This window comes from Dermacentor silvarum, chromosome 4 (genome assembly GCF_013339745.2).
Source record: "Dermacentor silvarum isolate Dsil-2018 chromosome 4, BIME_Dsil_1.4, whole genome shotgun sequence".
NCBI lineage: Eukaryota > Metazoa > Arthropoda > Arachnida > Ixodida > Ixodidae > Dermacentor > Dermacentor silvarum.
Window position 1 is genome coordinate 15577579 of NC_051157.2, and position 20331 is coordinate 15597909.

Consider the following 20331-nt stretch of genomic DNA (forward strand, 5'->3'; position numbering starts at 1 on the left):
AAAAGTGTTGGACAACCTCTTTTGAAACGAGCACTATATGCAAGCAAACTGTTTATCAGATGGGAAAGCAGAAAATCTGCATTTAAATTGCGTCGATATCGCCCTTAGCACGCCCGCCGCCTTTTCTTTCTGCCCGATAGTCAACCTGCAGCTGCCACACGCCCAGCGCCTCCGTATTAGAAATAACCAAGATGGCGCCGAAAAGCGTGGGTGTCCCCACCCTGAAAGCGGCGCTGGGCATCGAGGCACCCTAGTATATCATATTCCCATGTTTAAGTGAGCAGTAGATAATCAAAATAGTATTTGCAAAGAAAGCTTTGTAATTAATTTTTTGTGTGTTAATAAACCATTAATAGAGCCACTGGGCTATAAAAGTTACAAACAGGAATAACCCGCCTCAGAAAGGCTCGCCAACGTTTCAATAGGAGGACCTATCTTTGTCAAAGGCAGGTCCTCCTACCGAAATATTGGCCGGCCTTTCTGAGGCACCTTATCCCTGTTTGTAACTTTTATACCGCAGTGTGCAACTCCATCTGTCGGCCCCCTTCTTGGTTTTGGATTAATAGAGCCAGTTTTAGAGAGTGACTAAGCAGCAGATTATCATTCTTCCCCCAAGTTTTCCCTCGAACCATGATTGTGTGGCACTTGATTTCAACTTCTGCTGAAAGAAGCCTCTAAATATGTTTTAATTGTTTAATCTTTATAAAATCCCTTTGTCCTAGGAGATTCAAATTAAAATTCATTGACTGTGCATTGTCCAGATTTCAGTGCATTAAATTAAAAGGGTCTGTCAAGTGCAGTTTTTTGACGGTTTATTCCACTGCCCACTTTGCTAGAGCTGGACACCAGTGGTGTTGTGGAGCCGGACCATGACGATCCACTGTCTATGGGAGACAGCAGTGTTGAGGTGAGTACATGACACAATGCAGTCAAAGTAATTATGTATTATTATTTTCTTTTTTTTGGGAAACTACTCTTAGTTTTGAAGATGGTGAGCTGTGTCACCCCCCACTGGCTTCTTGTGCCACGTGGAGTTTTGTTTGGAGACCATCCATTTATCTGTACAGAATTGTGCGTCCATTAGGAAGTCCGCTTTAAGTCGGTGGCTTGTTCGTTTGTACAGGTTTTTGAGAAGTGGCATCTCGTGATATGATTTGCTTAATAAAATGTTTGGATGCAGTACTTGCCAATTTCATCAACAATGGATCATAACAGTGTGTGGCGCACTGTTAAAGGGAGCACATGAGTTTAGTGCACATGCAAATTTTCCCCTCTGGAAACTGTGGAAGCACCCAGCTTTGCTGCAGACAACTTGCAGTTAGTAATGCCATACATAATCACAGGCACTAAAGAAAGCAAGCCTTTTCTTGTACCCTTTCTGTTTGCTGCTGGTCACTGACTACAGTCTTTTTTTTTTTTTAGACGTCTCAGTTGTTGTGATGCCTTCAGTAGCTTTTCTGTCGTGCCTAATCCACAGGGGACGAATCAATGCGGCACATTATTCCTCTTTTTGGCACTAACACCTGACAGTTCTTTTGACTTTGGCCTGTTCACATTTATTAAGGCAGGTTTTTAAAAGAAATACATTGATGGTGCAGTTCACGAGAACTCTTCCATTATTTTTATTCATAAATGCATTTTATGAAGCTGTTGGCAACTGCCATTGGGTTTTGCTGCTTTATATTGATGCGGAACAGCCGCCAGTGTGGCTGTACTGAGGAGAAGGAAGATGACGTGTTCCCTCTTGATGTAGCGTCGCCATTTTGGCCTTCGTTAGCTTCCCTGTAAATAAATTGTAAATAGCCTTGGGCATCAGCTACACATAACATTAATTTGGTGGAGGTGGACGTTCCCCGTACCCGTCATGGAGCTTCGCAGCAGTCGCAATGGTGACAGTGCAACTACGGCTCCTGCTGGCGGCACTTCATCTCCGCAAGCGTCTCCGCCTGCAGCCCCGACCTACGTTGCCATTCCCCTCCTCGGGATCCTGGTGTTTTCACCGGAGTCGGCAGTCCTGATGTTGACGACTGGCTCCGCCTATACGAACGTGTCAGCACCAGTCACAGGTGGGATCCGTCTATTATGCTTGCCAACGTTCTTTTCTACCTCGACGCAGCTCCACTGGCATGGTTCCAGACTCACGAAGAGGAGATCTCGAGCTGGGATCTATTCAAAGAGAAGCGCTGCGACCTTTTTGGCAATCCGTTCAGTCGCCAAGTCAATGCCAAGAAAGACCTTGCCACACGTGTACAGACGTCGACCGAGTCCTACATATCGTACATTCTCGACGTCTTGGCCCTTTGTGCCAAATCTGACCCGAACATGTCTGAGGACAATAAGGTTAACCATGTCCTCAAAGGCATTGCTGACGACGCCTTCAATTTACTGGTATTTATGAACGTCACCAGCATCGATACGATCCTCAAGGAGTGCCGCCGTCTCGAGCATGCTAAAAGCCGCCGGGTATCCTGGCACATCACACGACTTCCCAACACAGCTGCTACGTCATCCTGTGACAACCTCTTCCACCAGCCGTCACGATGTGACAACTTGACTCGCATCATTCGTCGGGAGGTCGAAGGAGCACAACCGGCGGCCCCTTCATTTCCATCACCTGATCATAACCGGTGACGATCTCCTTGATCCAGGCCGTCGTCCGTCAAGAGTTCTCCAACGTTGGCCTGCACTCCATTCGTTCCGTACGCTCGGAACCTCTTTCTCCATGCACGTTCCCACCCCGCTCTTCTTACTCCTCTTATGGACAGCGCAACCCCTCCGAATGGCGAACCGTGGACGACAAGCCGATCTATTTTAACTGCCGACGCATTGGTCATGTTGCTCGCGACTGCCGCAGCTGCTGGACTTCTCCGACGCAGTATTCTCCTGATTACCATCCTCGTCCCTCTAGCGCATCCTTTTCCTTCGCTCCTTCTATGCCCGCCCCGTGATCTGACCCTGCAACACCTTTGACACGACCCCGCTACTTCCGCTCGCCTCCTCCCTCCCGCTGTCAATATCATTCGCCCCCGTCACGCCGTGCTCCTTCTCCGACCTACTCGCCGCACCCCCGACCGGAAAACTAGACAGTGCAGCTTCTGGAGGTGAAGCTGCAATGATGACATTGGCACGAAATCCTGGCTTCACCTTACCAACGAACAAAAATCTTTTGGACGTTCTCGTCGACAATGTTCCTGTGTGAGCATTGATTAACACCAGGGCGCATGTGTCCATTATGAGTGCTGCTCTTCGCAGTCGGGTCAGAAAGTTCTGACGCCTGCCCCGAACCGAGTTGTACGAGTCGCCGATGGAGGGACTGTCGCATTGTTGGCATGTGCTCTGCCCGACTCACCATTGCTGAGAGACACACCGTCGTTCTCTTCACCGTCATCAAGCATTGCCTTCACGAACTCATTCACGGTGTGGATTTCCTCGCCAGTCATTCTGCCCTCATTGACTGTTCGGCCGGCTCACTTCGCCATGACTTGCCTCTTCTTGCAGACCCTGTGGACCTGCCTCCAAGTCATTTGAGCTGCATTGATTTTATTCGCCTACCGCCTCACTCTGTGACACACGTCGACTTGTTGTCCTATCCAGCTGTACCTGACTGCAATTAGGTGGTCGCACCAATTCCGGCCGTTATACTTACACATGGTGTTACCGTGCCGCACAGTGTGCTTACAATTACTGGCAACCGCACCTGCCTTCCCCTTGTCAATTTCATGCTAACAGCGCAAGTTCTGCCTCAGGGGATCTCATTGGCTATAATTAGCGCTTTGCAGGATGATGAGGTCGAGCCATTCACAGTCGAAGATCGTTACAGCTCAGCCCATACCGTGACGTCATCTCACAGTACTGACGTCGACATTGAGAAGATGGTTTCCTCTGACCTTACACCTGCTCAAGCCTTTTGCCACGTTCTTGAAGGCTATCGCGACATTTTTGACTTTGACAATCGACCCTTAGGTCAAACATTCGTCGTGACCCATCCCATAAACACTGGCGATACGAACACTATTCACTGACGTCCATATCGTGTTTCTGCGTCGGAACGAGCTGTTATCCAACAGGAAGTAAAAAAGATGCTTGAAAAGGACATTATCGAGCCTTCCTGTAGTCCCTGGGCTTCTGCCGTCGTACTTGTCAAAAAGAAAGATGGAACGTGGTGCTTTTGTGTAGATTATCGCCACCTGAACAAAATCACAAAAAAGGACGTGTACCCTTTGCCACGTATTGATGGCGCTCCAGACTGCCTGTCCGGCGCCACCTATTTTTCTTCTATCAACTTACGGTCTGGCTACTGGCAGATATCAGTCGATTACACGGACAGAGAGAAGACTGCATTTGTTACCTTTGACGGTCTTTATCAGTTCAACATGATGCCTTTCGGTTGATGATGCGCCCGCTACCTTCGAACGAATGATGGACTCTTTGCTTCAGGGGCTCAAGTGGTCCATCTGTTTATGCTATCTGGACGACGCTATGCAATATGCCAGAATGCGACGCGATATGCCAGGATGCCAATTATTTGTCCCGCTACCCCGTTGACAAACCGGCTGATGTGAACGCCATTGCTTCAGTTTTCTCTGTGTCCCAGTTGCTTCAAATCGGCAACGAGCAACGCCGCGATCCTTCATTACGAGCCCTCATCGGCCGTCTGGAGTCAACGCCTGGCAAAGCCTCTCTCCGGATGTTTCTCCTCAAGGAGGGGACATTATACCGCCGCAATTTCGATCCACACAGCCCTGACCTGCTCGTCATTCCATCACACCTGCGTTCGACTGTCCTCCGCCAACTTCACGACACTCCCTTGGCTGGACACTTGGGCGTCTCGCGCACATATGACCGTGTACGCCGTCGATTCTTTTGGCCGGGTATTGCCCGCTCCGTGCGGTGCTACGTTGCGGCTTGTGAGCCGTCAGCGCCGGAAGAAGCCCTCCACACTTCCAGCTGGATCTCTCCAGCCGATCGACATCCCATTCGAACCCTTTTTCCGTGGTGGTCTAGACCTTCTTAGACCATTTCCTCTCTCGGGCTCCGAAAATAAATGGGTCTCTGTCGCTACTGATTACGCTACGCGGTACGCAATCACCAGAGCCCTCCTGACAAGTTGTGCTACTGACGTCGTTGACTTTCTTCTCTACGACATCGTTTTAGTGCACGGTGTTCCGCACCAATTACTCACTGACCGTGGCCGCAGCTTTCTCTTGGCAGTCGTCGAGGACATCCTCCGCTCCTGCTCGACAAAGCACAAGTTCAGCACGTCCTACCCCATGGAGCACCTCAACCGGACCATCACCGACATGCTTTCGAAGTACGTTGCGGCCGACCAACACAACTGGGATCTTCATTTACCATATGTGACATTCGTGTATAATTCATCGCGTCACGACACCGCCGGCTATTCACCATTCTATCTCCCATATGGCCCTCGCCCTCACGTTCTGCCACTGAATATGCCCTCGATGCGATCACACGCGCCGACCACGTGCGGCAGCTTGCCTGCACCCGTCTAGAGGCCTCACAGGAGCATCAGAGACGCCTCTATGATTGCCATCATCGCGACGTGCACTTTTCTCCGGGTTCTCTGGTGCTTCTCTGGTCACCCATTCACTGTGTGGGCCTTTCCGAAAAGCTGCTGTCGCGCTACACTGGCCCATTTCGTGTGGTACGACAAGTGACCGATGTCACGTATGAAATCATCCCCGCCGACCTCTCAGAGTCATCGTCAGCTGCAAGTGACATCGTTCACGTGGTGAGACTAAGGCCATACCACACACCTTTCACCGCAGATGTGTAGCTTAAGCACCGGGACGGTGCTTCTACTGCCGGGGTAACCAGGGGTGATGATAAGGAACAGCGGCCGCCACAGTGTGGCTACACTGAGAAGTAAGACGACGGGTTCCCGCTTGAGATAGCATCGCCATTTTGGCCTCCGTTATCTTCCCTGTAAATAAAGTGTAAATAGCCTTTGGCATCAGTTACACGTAACAATATGAGTGGAAGAGCTGTAGGTGTTGGAAATATGACTTGAGAAGTACGTAACACTTTTGCAGTTTGGCAGTGTTGTGTGAAATGATTGATATTGCAATATTTTTCTTTCTTTCTTTCTCTCTCTCTAGGTTACAGAAGAGATGATGGAGCAGAGTTCCGAAAAGAGGGGACAAGCGATGGAAGCTCAAAGTGAAGGTTGGGTTTAGCTTTGTGTTTTGTAAAATTACTGTTATCCATCAGTGATACATTCAGTGGGGCATATCGTTCTATCACCGTGTTACTTTGTTGTTATATTTTTAATCTAATTTTTTGCTATGCTATCAGTGCAGTTTCCACTCTTTTGTTGCAGGCCGATTTTTGGCAGTTGTGTCTGTGCAAGCTGATATGCATGACAGTGGAGACTGTCATATTACATAAAACAGGCTGACGGTCGCGTTGCTGTTTTTTGATAGGCATTTAAAAATGCGACTTTCTTCAGCCTTTTATTGGCTCTGCTTTCATGCTCAGCAATTATGGTTTCTTCTGCAATTTGTGTGAAATGTTCAAACTGCTCCTACTGCAGAAATGGACAGCGATTGTGCATAACCGATTGTAACGTTACTTTTTTTGCAGGGAAACTTGATGAGTCATTGAAGTTGTGGACCGAAGCCATTGAACTAAATCCATCAAGTGCTATCCTGTTTGCCAAACGAGCAAAGTGAGGGTATTTTCTTTCTTGCATTCTTTTAGAGGAGCATTGCTTGAAGTGAGGGCTCATTCTCTTGCGTAACTGGTTTTCTCTTCACCGAAAAGTTGTTAAAATACTTGTGGCCCTTTGGTTTTTTGCGAGGTCGGGGGGTTGATGAAAATTGGTTATATTTATAGCAGTGTTCCGAGTTTAAGTATAGCAGATGGGGCAACATGTTTAGGTTGGTGATTTGGAGAAAAAAAAGGTTGCTTTATGTGTCTTCAAACACAGTCATTGCCCTTATACTACTTTCATGTGCCAATCTGCCTCCAAATGCTGACCCTTTTCAGAGTAGGACCATTGTTTGAAAATTGTGTTGTTTTCCTGTTTCACGCGATGGCAGTTGCAGATTGAACAGCTTAGGGCTCCATCTCAATCTGTCATGTCGCAGTGTAGTGAAAGTGAAGAAGCAGAAGTGCTACCAGAATGAATAAAGAATTGAACTTGCAAAAATGTAGTGTTTCAGTTGTGATGCTTGTGTTCATTGCAGTGTGCTGTTAAAACTAGAGAAGCCAAATGCTGCCATTCGAGATGCCAACAAGGCCTTGGAGTTAAATCCCGACCAAGCACTGGGCTACAAGATTCGAGGGAGAGCACACAGGTTGGTATACCTTGTCCACTAAGTTCTACCAATAGCATGCTGTTTTCTTAGCATCATAGCACATCACCAAGGATTGCCTGCATATTCGTCTTCTAGGTGTGCTGAGCACATCTGCCCAGTGTTTTTAATTTATTGTTCAAACTTCTAAAATATTGGGCCAAGGCTTCTTTCTAATGCATTGACTGTAGGTACGTGACTGCACAACAGTTGTGAAGGCACACCCTTTGTTAAAAGTACCGTACTTTTCGGTGTATATAAGACGCATTTTTTTCTGAATTTTTCGTTGATGCGTTTTATAGAACTTATGTACGTTTTTTTTGGGGGGGGGGGGAACTGCCAGAAAAATTGGATTCGATGTTATGGCCACGCGAAGCGCGCTGGTTGACTTAATTGGTACGGGTTCTGTGCGCGCTATTGAGGTACCGGGTACGTTCTTTTTGTGATTGAGTTCTCGAGCACCATGCGAGGACGGAGCAGCATCGCAAGCGGCGGCAGCCCACCGCGAGTCGGCCGACCCCGAATTCTTCGCATCTGCAGATCGCTGTCAAGATACGGCGCGCGCCGCTGAGCAAGCTACGCAGTTGCTACCAGAGTACAAGCCTACCCCACCCTCCTTCCCATGCTGCCTTCCCGCTTTCCACCCTTGTGTGCAATTCGGCTCACTGTCGAACGCTTTCACTCGCTCATACAGCATATGGCGGGCGGGGACGCTGTTATCGCCCTTGGACTTTATACGGAACATTGCGGCAACCACGACGGCAGAAATGCGCCTGGAGTGGAAATATACGGCACCCATATGCTTGCGCGTGACCCTTTTTCACGGAATGAAGCGTTTTTTTTTTTATCGCTTACCGAACAAACGGGTGCGTCTTATGCACCGGTGCGACTTATATACATTTTTTTTCAGAAAAACTGACGTTTTGAGGGGGGTGCATCTTATACAGCCTGTGACCACCAGGCTAACTATAGGCTGTTTTAGGGAGCTGTGGTATGCCATTGCTTCCTATGGCCTGGGGCATGGAAAAAACACTTGTGCTCATGATCCAGAGTACCGGAGTGTCAGATGTGCCACGGAAAGGGTACCATGCAACCGAACAACATATTGGCTGCGAGTTCAAGCAGTGTCGCTGCCTTGAGGTCACTGGCTGAACCACTGATAGTGTGGATTGCGCCGCGAGTTGTCTGCTAGGCGCTACATATTTACATGTGCGCGTACGGCGAACATACCTTTAAAGACCATCTTCTTCGTGGTTGTAGTGTGGCCGTAAATGCTGGAGAGCAATTTTTGACAATGTACAGAAGCATTTAATCTTGCACTGTTGTCTTCACACTGCCGATGTTGAGCGCGCGATGTGTGATCGTCGCACCCTCCGTTCACTGCAGTCATGCTGATTTTATTGTCGCTTGTGTTTCGGATACGCCACAGTAAGCATTTTCCTTCATTTTAAACAAATCAAGTGGTCACAGCGATACGTGAATGTCGCGCTTCAGCCACTTGTGGCAATATCTTGATCACGCTGTAATCTCTGTGATACCACACAACGGGAACAAGGTGGCATCAGTATCACTCAACATTATCAACATATCACTTGGCCTAAGGTGTCCTTATTGTGTTCTGATGCTACGAGGGTAAATTTATTTTTCCTCGCAAGTAAATTATGGGCTTTTGTGTTTTGACTCGCTGTTATGAAAGGAAAGCTAAAATAGGATATTAGTGAGAATCATGTGTGACCACAGTCTCTAGACGCAGGTCATCATAACACTGAGTTGAAAGGCGGTTACTACGCTGTACGCCACCACCAGAGCCCTCCCGACAAGTTGCACTACTGCCATTCGCTGACTTTCTACTCTATAACATCATTTTAGTGCACGGTGCTCCACGTGAATTACCAACTAACCGTGGCTGTAGCTTTCTCTCGGCAGTTTTCGAAGGCATCCTCCGCTGCTGCTCGACAAAGCACAAATTCAGCACATCATACCACGCACAGACCAACGACCTCACGGAGCGCCTTAACCGGACCATTATCGACATCCTTTCGAATTACGCTGCGGCCGACCACCACAGCTGGGATCTTCATTTACCATATGGGACGTTCGCGTATATTTCATCGCGTCACGACACCGCTGGCTATTCCCCATTCTATCTCCTATACGGCCGAGAACCGGCGTTGCCGTTAGACATCTTGCTGCCCTCACCCGCACGTTCTGCCACTGAATATGCCCGTGATGCGATCACACACGCCGACCACGCGCTGGCAGCTTGCCCGCACCCGTCTAGAGGCCTCACAGGAGCATCAGAGAAAAGCAGCTGTCGCCTCTATGGTTGCCACCATCGTGACGTGCACTTTTCTCCGGGTTCTCGTGCTTTTGTGGTCACCCATTCAGCATGTGGGCCTTTCCGAAAAGCAGCTGTCGCGTTACACTGGTCCATACTGTGTGGTGTGACAAGTGGCCGATGTCACATGAAATCATCAGTGTCGTCGTCAGCTGCAAGTGACATCGTTCACACAGCGAGACTCAATTCCTACCATACACCTTTCATCACGGATGTGTAGCTTAAGCACCGGGTCGGTGCTTCTACTGCTGGGGGTGATGATAGGAAACAGTCGCCACAGTGTGGCTGCACTGAAAACGAGGAAGACGACGTGTTCGCGATTGATATAGGGTCTCCATCTTGGCCACCGTTGGCCTACGTGTAAATATATTGTAGAGATAGTCTTGTGCATCAGCTACACGTAATATTCTCTCCCTATTTAGTGTGGAGTTCTTAGCTTAAAGGAAAACAGTAGCTATAATTGGCTGAAACAACACAACCTAATAATTTTATTTCTCGAGTAATTACAACAATGCACCTAACCATGCAAGGGGCAGTTTGTGCTATATGACGCATTTTTATTTTTACTGTGATAAAAAAAAATCTTGTCTGAAAAAAACCTGGTGATCCTGCTTGCTGTCACTCACAGTGACCAAGCTTGTTTAATTGAACTCAGAACTGTTTGCATTTTTCAGTGAATTAAAAAATAAATAAAAAATGTCGCAGTTTCGCCCGAAAGGCGAAGCATCAATTGCGATAGCAAATTAGCAGAGAGCTATTTTGAGTAGGGATAGTAGTTTTATCGGCTGCGTAAAGTTGGACACATTCACTTATTAACTGAATTAACAAGCGTAGTGTCAGTGCGCACAAGCACACATGAATAGATCACACTCGAAAACCGCAAACAAACACTGTCAAAGTGCTGTCAGCAAGCGCAGCCGCCGCAGTGAGCGAAGGTTCGTGCGGTCTATTGCTTCAACGGAAACTGAGCGGCCGAATGCACAGCACATACAAAGGTCAGAGCCGTGTGGAGATCGCTTGCAAGATACAGCGCGCGCGACAACACCGGCAGCCCGTACTGGCGCAAACATAATAAAGAACCAAGCGCAAAGCGTAAAGTACATGAATGCATTTGTTGGCAGAGTAGAAGCCGCCCGCCTCCCTCCCCTCTCCCTCCCGCGCTGCCTTCCCACTTTGCTCCTTTCGTGTGGGAGATTGCGTCGTCAGTTCCCCTTGCGCCCGGCTGCAAGATATGCATTTGGTGCCGCAGCAAAGCGTTGCCCTCCTTCCCTCCCTCGCATACCACCACGGCGTTTTGTGCCACGGAAGTCGTGTTTGCTTTCCGCCGTGCATTCACTCTTCGTGATAGCGCGCTTTCACTCGCACATACGGTGCGCGGCGACGATTTTATCACCCTTGGACTTTTATACGGAACCTCACACCGACGGCAGAAATCTGCTTGAAGTGTCCATATAATGCTATCTCAATAAAAAAGCAGGGATGTACAATTGGTGATGTAAAGTGTGCATTAACTTGTTACTTCATTGTACAGGGATGTTGACTTTTTTATAAGCAGTTATAGATTTTCAGAATATATCGTATTAATAAATTGCACAACAATTTTAGCAGAGTAGGAGGAACACTAGTGAAACATGCACAAAAAAGCTCCAAGGAAGTGCCAAAACACAGATTGTTTGGCTGGGTGGCAATAAACTGTTTCATGAAATTTTGCGCTTCTTTCGAATGAAAAGAAAGTTTCTGCGTATTTCATGCAAAAACACGCTATTGCAGAGCAATATATCAGATCACTGCAGTCGGCATGTTTCATTACCATAAAGTCGGGCCAGTCATTCACAGCGAAACACCGCCGTGCACAGACCAAACGAACCAAACAGATTTTTAAAAATTCACCTGTTGCAGATAGTATAATTCTAGTCATTGAGCTGGATTACTCAAAGAGGCGTGCATTAGTTGCAAGAGAAGTCGTAATGTATTTATCAACTAATTAACAAAAATGCATTAATTATCATATTTATTCATTTATTTACAGCACATGTTACAATTTTAAAATTGTAGCCGGTGAGTTCACAAGGCTTATCCAGCTGAAACAAATTTTCAGGATCACACCAGTTTTGAGATACTATTCATTACTAGAGCGTGTGACGAAATACATGGGCGTTCCAGTTATGTTTGTGCTTCAATGCATAAAATGGCAGTTTGTTAAAAAGCAAGCTGTGATGCTGTTTTCCCCGCATGGCTCTCATCTCTTGTAAACCGGCTTTGTCGCGTGGCTGGTCGATGTGGTTCCGGCGCACTGCGAGAGGTGGCGCGAGTGTCGCGCTGCTAACGCCACCTAACAGTGGGGTTACTTGGGTGCAAAAGGTCAAAGGCCTCTTCGGGTCGGAGAGCGACGGGGACGTTCCGCGTATGTGCCAATCCACGCTTCGCGAGACCGTCTCGCGTGGCCAGGAGCAGGGCACCAGTATGGACGAACACGGATCGTTTGAACATGCCACCGTTCGCGTGATCGTACACGTGAACGACTAGGCAATGGTGTCATAGTATGAGGTGAACATATTCACTCGCTACTCGGTCGCGGTGAGTCAGACTTCCTTGATTTGCCGCGCGCCCATGTGAATGTTCTATGGGTAGTAATTCGGCTAGCATGCATTAGTGTTTGAAAGGTGCAATAAGTGCCCTTTTAATTGTTTGCACTACTGTGTTGTCGTTCCTTTGTCCGAAGAGCACGTGTGAGACCCCACAAAGTGGAACATAAAATCCGAGGACACCTGAGCACTTCTTATGAGTTGTGAATGCGAAAGCATTAATGTCCAATTGAATGCCGCTGAGCAGTCCTTGCTTCGAGTAATATTTGCGTTAATGCGGTTTTCGTCCGCTGTGTATTGGGAGAGTTCACGACGATGATGGATTTCGCTGCTTGCCTCTTTGTTCGTTTTGCTGTGTTCTTTCACTTCCTTCCTTCGTCTGCGGTGTATTGGCGTGGATGGCCACGTTTCACTAATGCCGAGGTTGCGTTTGTGGGATTAAACGGCCTGTGTAGTTTAATAAAGAGCGTTGAGGGGGCGCTTCAGTTAGGAGCGCACCTTGGGTCTTGATGACGTGCGTCTCTGTCTCGCTGTATTGAACCCGAATGTAACACAAGTTACAACATGGTGTCAAAAGTGTCGAATGCGAGCGGAGAGAAGAGGAACGACCACAGTTGAAGGAGCGACCACGCTGAAGGAGGTTTCACTGACTGACGGCGAAATTAAGAGGCGCCAGTGGACGTGGCAGGGAGGACGACATGGCGGCCCAGCCAAACATGCGTCAGTCTCACGCCATCGGAGTAGCCGGAATTACAAGGCCAGGTGAATGCCTAATTCAATGCGTCTAGAGTGCGTCGACGAGAAACTGACGAGGATTTGCCCTTGAGCCTGAGCAACGAACGCAACAATAACTGCCACGAAAACGGTCAAGGAGAGATCACAATGGCAACAGGTGGTCCCCGGCAGACGCAACCAAACACCAAGTTCGTGCCACCAGCACCGTTGGACTTCCAGAGACCAGAAGAGTGGACAGCATGGCGGCAACGCTTCATGCGATACAGGCGAGTCTCGCGTTTGACAGAGGAAGAAGGAGCAGATCAGGTAGACGCTCTGATTTATTGTCTCGGGGGAGACATGGAGGATATTCTAGCAGCGTCGACGCTAACCAAAGAAAAACAGGAAGACTTTGATAAAGTGATAGACATGCTAGAAAATCATTTCCTCGGTAAAAGAAATATCATTTATGAAAGAGCAAGGTTCAATCAAAGGCGACAAGAACCTGGAGAGACAGTGGAAGCATTTGTAACTGCTTTGCACAAGCTGGCGTCCCACTGCGGGTATGGGGCTCTAAAAGATGAAATGGTCCTTGACAGGCTAGTTATGGGATTACAGGATGCAAAGTTGTCGGAAAGGTTACAAAGCTATCCAGATCTCACGTTAGAGAAGGCTGTACAAAAAGCCCGACAGACAGAAGTGGTTCTGGGAAAGCGTGTTCCTGGGAAAGAGATATGGACAGCAGACGCACTCTCCAGAGCCCCAGTAGAACCTGCAGAGAATATGGAAGAGGAAGTTGAGGCATATATTCAGGTAGTCACAGGATTGCTACCAGCATCGAGCAGCTACCTAAAAGAAATAGAGAGTGCACAGGGGAACGATCCAGTGTGCCGACAGATAATGGAATATTGCACTAACAGCTCGCGAACCAAGAACAGAATTCCGCCTGAGCTAGCCTCGTACTCCAAATACAGAGACATTCTCACAGTGGAAGACAATATGCTGGTAAAAGACAACAGGTTGGTAATCCAAAAGACTCCCTGGAAGAAAGTGCTTTGCCAACTGCACATGTGACATCAAGGGGTGTCGAAGTGTAGAGAAAGGGCAAAAATGTCAGTGTGGTGGCCCGGGCTGAGTGCTCAAATTCAAGAGATTGTTGCAAACTGTCCCGCCTGTATTCAAGAACGGACTCCGAGAGTAGAGCCCATGATAGAGTCGGAGCTACCAGATCATCCGTGGTAGAAAGTTGACCTCAACCGGTGTGAAGTGAGTGTCTTCTCAAGATATGGTCTCCGCATTGTGAAACCCATTAGATTCTGGGACTGACCGTCTCTTCCGACTGGGGAAGAGAGATTAAACGGTCTGTGTAGTTTAATAAAGAGTGTTGAGGGGGCGCTTCAGTTGGGAGCGCACCTTGGGTCTTGATGACGTGCGTCTCTGTCCCGCTGTATCGAACCCGAATGTAACATAAGTTACAACAGCGTTTGCCGACGAGGTAGATGCTTCAGACTTCATAGCAATACGTGCTGCCCGAGCCAGCAAGCAGCAGCATCCTGCAGTGCCAACCTCGCATGTCACTGACGTGTAGTTGCTGCCGAGGTTGTGGCCTCCGCCAATGTAGATGCTTCAGACTCCATAACGGTACGTGCTGCCCAAGCCAGCAAGCGCGAGCCAGCACTTAAAAATGGCACCTAACTTGCCATTCGTTGCGACACCATGTCATGAGCGACACCATGTCACGAAAGGCAAGTTAGGTGCTGTTTTTTCGCTGCTACAGATGGCCGCTGGCTTTTTCGCTCAATGGGCCATTTGACACTTTCGCATCAATAGTGCATTTTTATCGCAAGTTTCACTTCTCATATCTCGAAACCTATGCGATCTTTAGAATTTGTCTGAAGTGGATATGCCTTGAGAACTTGACCACCTACTATTTGTAAATTGCAATACGTGCCCAGCAAGCGCTGAGCCAATTGAGCCTGTAGGCTCAATTGGCTCAGCGCTCGTGTCGCGTAAAGTAATTAATTAAAAAGAGTATTAGTAAATTTCTGTTAATTGGTCGATTATGCATTTCAATTTGTCATGCAAGTAATCTCCACTGCTTCGAGTAATAAAGTACGATGACTACAATTACACTATCTGCCAGAGGCAATTTTTAAAATTTCTCTTTGGAAAGCACCCTATGTGGTGAAGGGGCAGAGTAGCCCAAGTACTCTAGACAAAGGATGTACAGCCTCTCGCATTTTTAGCTGTATCACGCGAGCGTCCATCACTCGTCATTTTAGCGCCTTTCAGCGCAAAATCAGCGAGACCGGCAGAAGTACTCTCAAATGCACTAAGCACTCTCCGGTGCAAGAGTCGTCTAATGCGATGTTCCCTTCAGGACTACGTACGACCATATCATAGTGTTCTTGTGCGATATAGCTACAAATGCGGAAGGCTGTACGTGGTACAGGGCCTTGCATACTTGCAACTGCAGATAATCGAAAACTGTACCGAAGGGAGCAGTGATGCAAATACACTGATGGCATAAATTGACAGTGCATATTTGCTACTACTGGCTGCAGCACTGTTAGTGCATAGGTGCTATTAGTGCACAGTATGTGGGAAGTAGTGGCACACCATGAAACTTGGCAAGCTAGCCAGACAGTTAACAATGCAGTGCAGTTATTTCTTCGACTGTGAAGCTGTCCTCGTAATGGTCCAAGAGTGGGCGCGATACAGCACATTCAGAGCCGGTGATGCTCATCTTGTCAAGTGAATTCATTCTGTGTCTTCTCTCTCTCACTCACTTTTTTATTTCATTTTGCAAGCATCAGTAAAAAGCCGCTAGGCAGTAGGCCAGTAAAATTTGTTCATTAGCCTACACACTTTAGTTTAGGTCAGGCACAGCATAACATAAAAAGGTATTCAAGCACATGTCCCTGGGATTGAACCAACGATTATGTGGTTTCAGGCCAAGTGTTTTAATAATTATGCCACAACCACTTTGATACTGGCATTGTGAAATTAGTCTTCCATATTGAAATATCTCCAAAATGAGCAAAATTAATTGTGCCATAAGTGTTATATATATATACATGTGGGAAGAGCGTGTTTGAGATACAGCAAAAATATAGTTCTGCTATAGCAAAGAATTAGATATAATGTAGGTTTGGAACAGTAATTGGCAACTGAATCGCAACAATGCCTCACCATTTGTGCCGAATCAGGTGCTCAACTATTTGAAGCACGTTCAGTTACAGAACCAGGCCAGTGGGCTTGTCTGCATCTTGCCCTGGCTGGACAATGCTTGCCATGACAATGGAGTCTTGGGCTTTCTCTGTGTCTTTGTGAATGGGGGTGCCTTGTATTTGTGTTCAGCAACGCCAGCTAATGCAGCAGAAAAGGTGAATGCTGATGAATAGTTCAGCACAGGGGATCAGAAGCGAGGGAGCTCATTCTTGGATGCAAAACCAAGCCTGTTCACTGTGTGTATGAAGATGATGTTATAATGTATTACTCTATACCTGGAGAAATTCACAGTTGAGCCTTAACTTTTTCAGTTTCACTGACGTACTGATGCATTACCACTTTACTGTCTTGCCATGTTCCTTTTGACATTCTTTTTTTCAGGAGATAGGAATGTGAGGAGCACACCAGGGGAGCAATTGCCATTATCTGTGTCATTTATTAATTTTTTTTCCCCGTTTCTGCGCAGCTTAAAGTAAACCATTCTGTTCGTTTTATATTTTAGAGAAAAAAAAATCCGACATTGAAATTCAGGGTTAATAGTATAACAGTCACATCCAACATGAGATTGCCTTTATTATATTTTATGTGTGTTAAAAGTGTACATGCTGGTATTGGCAAAATAAAATAAAAAATGGCGATAAGAGTAGAACTTGTTGCTGGGCGAGTTGGTTGACATCTGAGGAAAGCATGGTAGCGTGAACAGGAAAAGAAAGGCATGGAAAGAAAAGTAGGAAACGATAGGTCAGGCGCTGATGACCTATCGGTCAGGCGTTGATGACCTATCAGCGCCTGACCTATTGTTTCCTACTTTTCTTTCCATGTCTTTCTTTTCCTGTTTGCGCTACCATGCTTTCCTGAGATGGCGATTAGAGTCTGTGTGAAAAAAATGTAGGCATACTCGTACATGGTGCCTCCGAAGGGCGAGCAAGAGGCTGCCTGTCGATTTCGATGGCCTGTTGGTCGCTTGCCATGCCAATATGTGGCATGTCATCATCATCATCATCATCAGCCTATATTTATGTCCACTGCAGGACGAAGGCCTCTCCCTGCGATCTCCAATTACCCCTGTCTTGCGCTAGCGTATTCCAACTTGCGCCTGCGAATTTCCTAACCTCATCATCCCACCTGACTTTCTGCCGTCCTCGACTGCGCTTCCCTTCTCTTGGTATCCATTCTGTAACCCTAATGGTCCACCGGTTATCCATCCTACGTATTACATGGCCTGCCCAGCTCCATTTCTTCCGCTTAATGTCAACTAGAATATCGTCTACCCCCGTTTGTTCTCTGATCCACACCGCTCTCTTCCTGTCTCTTAACGTTACTCCTAAGATTTTTCGTTCCATCGCTCTTTGTGCGGTCCTTAACTTGTTCTCGAGCTTCTTTGTTAACCTCCAAGTTTCTGCCCCGTATGTTAGCACCGGTAGAATGCAATGATTGCATGTAATGATTACATGCAATGTAATGATTACATGCAATGAATGCATGTAAGCAATGCTAAATTAAAAACATGCTTTGCACTGTAATTAATATGCAGCCCTGTGCTTATTGGCTGCAGGTCAGCCAAGCTATATCGTTTGCCAAAATTGCTGCACTTGTCCAGAATGGGCCCTTTCCTCATGCTGAATACTTAAAATTTTTGCTACCAGAATACATACTTTAAGCTTCCAAGCAAACAAATATTTGTTGTGGCCATTGTAGTCGTTGATATTGCCTTTTCTGTGCTGTTATAGCTGTAACATACTTGTTGAAATGAAGCATAGCTAACCAAATATTATGTTTGCTTCACTATATCCAATATTTCGTTATATCAGGATTGTGTCCAGGTTTGACTGTATTCAAAAGAAGTACACAGTGGTGCACCGCAGGGGGGGGGGGGGGTTGTAACCCCCCCTGAGGCCGACCTTAGCCTGAGTTAGCCCCCTTAGCCCTTTTGTTTAACCCCTTTTCTGTCCTTGCGCAATTAAGTACTGCAACTAAGATGTAAGACGCGCAATCGTCTGCGCACTTGCAAAAAGCGCATTTTTTGACAATTTCCCGTGAAGAAATTGAAATTAGTGCTGTTTAGATGGTATTGGCAAACTGTCAACCCTCCCCCCCCCCCCTGGCAGAGATCCTGGGTGCGCTACTGGAAGTACATTTAAATTTTTTGGCAAAATAATAAAGTGTGTTGTTGAATGTTTATTAGAAAATAGGTACAGAAATATTGTTTTTTGTGCAATCAGTCATAGCACTTTGTACTAACTACTTTTTTTTTTATATATTTGCAGGCTCCTTGGTCATTGGGAGGAAGCTGCAAAAGATTTGGCCACAGCTTGCAGGCTGGACTACACTGATGAGGCCAACGAGTGGCTGAAGGAAGTCGCACCTAACGTGAGCTTCTTACTGCCTTTGTTTTCCTAGATAAGCTGCTTTCTTCTGCTATAAACATTAAAGAGCCTCAATTTTAAAGATAATGTCTTTCTTGGGGAGTTACCTCCCACTTTTCAGTGTTGGCTATGTGCTTTTCTGGCCTCTTTCGGGGGGCCAGTCCCAAAGGTAGTGCTGTCTAAAAATGGGGTCCAATTCTGAAGATAATGCAGCAAAAAAAAAAAAAGTTAAACAGTCTAGCACTCTTCCTACTCCCCTCCCGTGAGGGGCAACTTGATAGGGTGCTGTGCACAGTGACTTCGCCCTGTTATCAACCCCAACTCGCTGAGGAAGGCATTGTCTTTGACCAACGTCCACTAGAGGTTGAGTTGCCTTCGAATTTTTTAAACTTTATTGGACATACTGCACATGTTTGCAGCTATTATAATCCAGTTTTTGTTTTTCAGCCTTGCGTGTAAGACATTTTTTTACAGAATATTCTTGAAGAGATTTGGCACTTGTCATGACCTTTGATTGCATGTTGTTTGAAAAGATGCAGACTGCCAACTGTTCCTTGTCAAAGGCAGGTACAGTAGACTCCCGCTTGAGGTGAACGCTGCTGTAGTATGTAGCCTTGCTGCTTGCTTATCTGCATCCACTTCATGTGAGCACAATCACATTGGATGTTCAGTTAACAGACTCCCGCTGCACTGCAACAGTGGGCCAGTACAGCCCTATGGCAGCATTCCAAACACACTTTGACATGCTGTTCTTGCTGAAATCACCCACTTGACATGAGGAGCAAAAACAGAAGGATTGTTACTAAATGTGTGCTGTATAGTGTGCTAGATGACCACATTTGCTGGGTTGGAAATGAATTTAGTCTCTGTTTTGAGTTTCTCATAGGTAAGTGCCACCTTTTTCTCAGACTTATTAATATAATTATATTTGCTTCAAATCTAAGCATTCTCTGCACATTGATAATCGCAGTCACTTGAAAGAAATGACCATGGGTGCTTAGATTAAGGAAAAGCGGTTATCTCGCTTTAGTGATTCTCTTGACAGTTGGAAATTATAATTTCTTTATTCCAACACAGTGAACTGATATAGCAAACTGGTTCTTGAGCTAAAAATAATTTGATTTACCAACCAATTCAATATAGTATCTGATCCCAGGTATAATGAACTTTCATGAACTGTTCATGATGAGTTTGTATACACAATACAACAAACCTGGATAACAGTGCAGAGATTCCCCAATGGCAACCTAACACAGCAACTCGATAGGATCTATAGCTCTCTGTCGTGTTACAAGTCGTATTGCACCATACTGGTTATGTCTGACCATGCTGTCAAGCATGCCAGCCTCATGGTCGAAAGAAAACACACACGCCCATAAAGCATACATGAAAAAAAAAATGCCGCTGCAGGCATTTTTATGGTGCATGTTTTAGGTGCGCGAAGTTAGATACAGTCAACAACTTCAATACAACAAAAACAGATATAATGAAGCAATATAAAATTTAATCGGTCATGCTTTATTTCAGCAGAGTATTCGCCTGCTATATAAAACCAAAAGTGCGGGTTCCGACATTGTATCGGCTAAAGTGAAGCAATTTTTGTTTGCACATTGCTAAAATATGCATTGTGGCAGCAAGTAGTCAAATACAGTCACTGACTGCTGTTTTAGGGCTGCAGGATTATTTGGACACGTACACTGTGGTCTACCCCTAGAGCATGTATAACAGAAAAAAAAAAAAAATTTGGTGCTGCTAGGTGTTCGGTGAGCCATCAATTTTCC

At 46.5% G+C, this 20331-nt stretch overlaps 1 protein-coding gene across 2 annotated transcripts in view; it reads left to right on the forward strand.

The window, feature by feature from the left end:
* LOC119449511 (hsc70-interacting protein-like) overlaps positions 1 to 20331 on the forward strand; it is a 91643-nt gene that overhangs the window by 7030 nt on the left and 64282 nt on the right. The window contains exons 5-9 of one of the 2 annotated variants that reach the window (XM_037712693.2): positions 837 to 907; positions 6120 to 6186; positions 6604 to 6688; positions 7209 to 7319; positions 18452 to 18554. In XM_037712693.2, the coding sequence (XP_037568621.1) occupies positions 837 to 907; positions 6120 to 6186; positions 6604 to 6688; positions 7209 to 7319; positions 18452 to 18554 (437 nt within the window). The remainder of the gene's footprint in view (positions 1 to 836; positions 908 to 6119; positions 6187 to 6603; positions 6689 to 7208; positions 7320 to 18451; positions 18555 to 20331) is intronic. The other variant, XM_049665271.1, reaches the window with a different exon arrangement.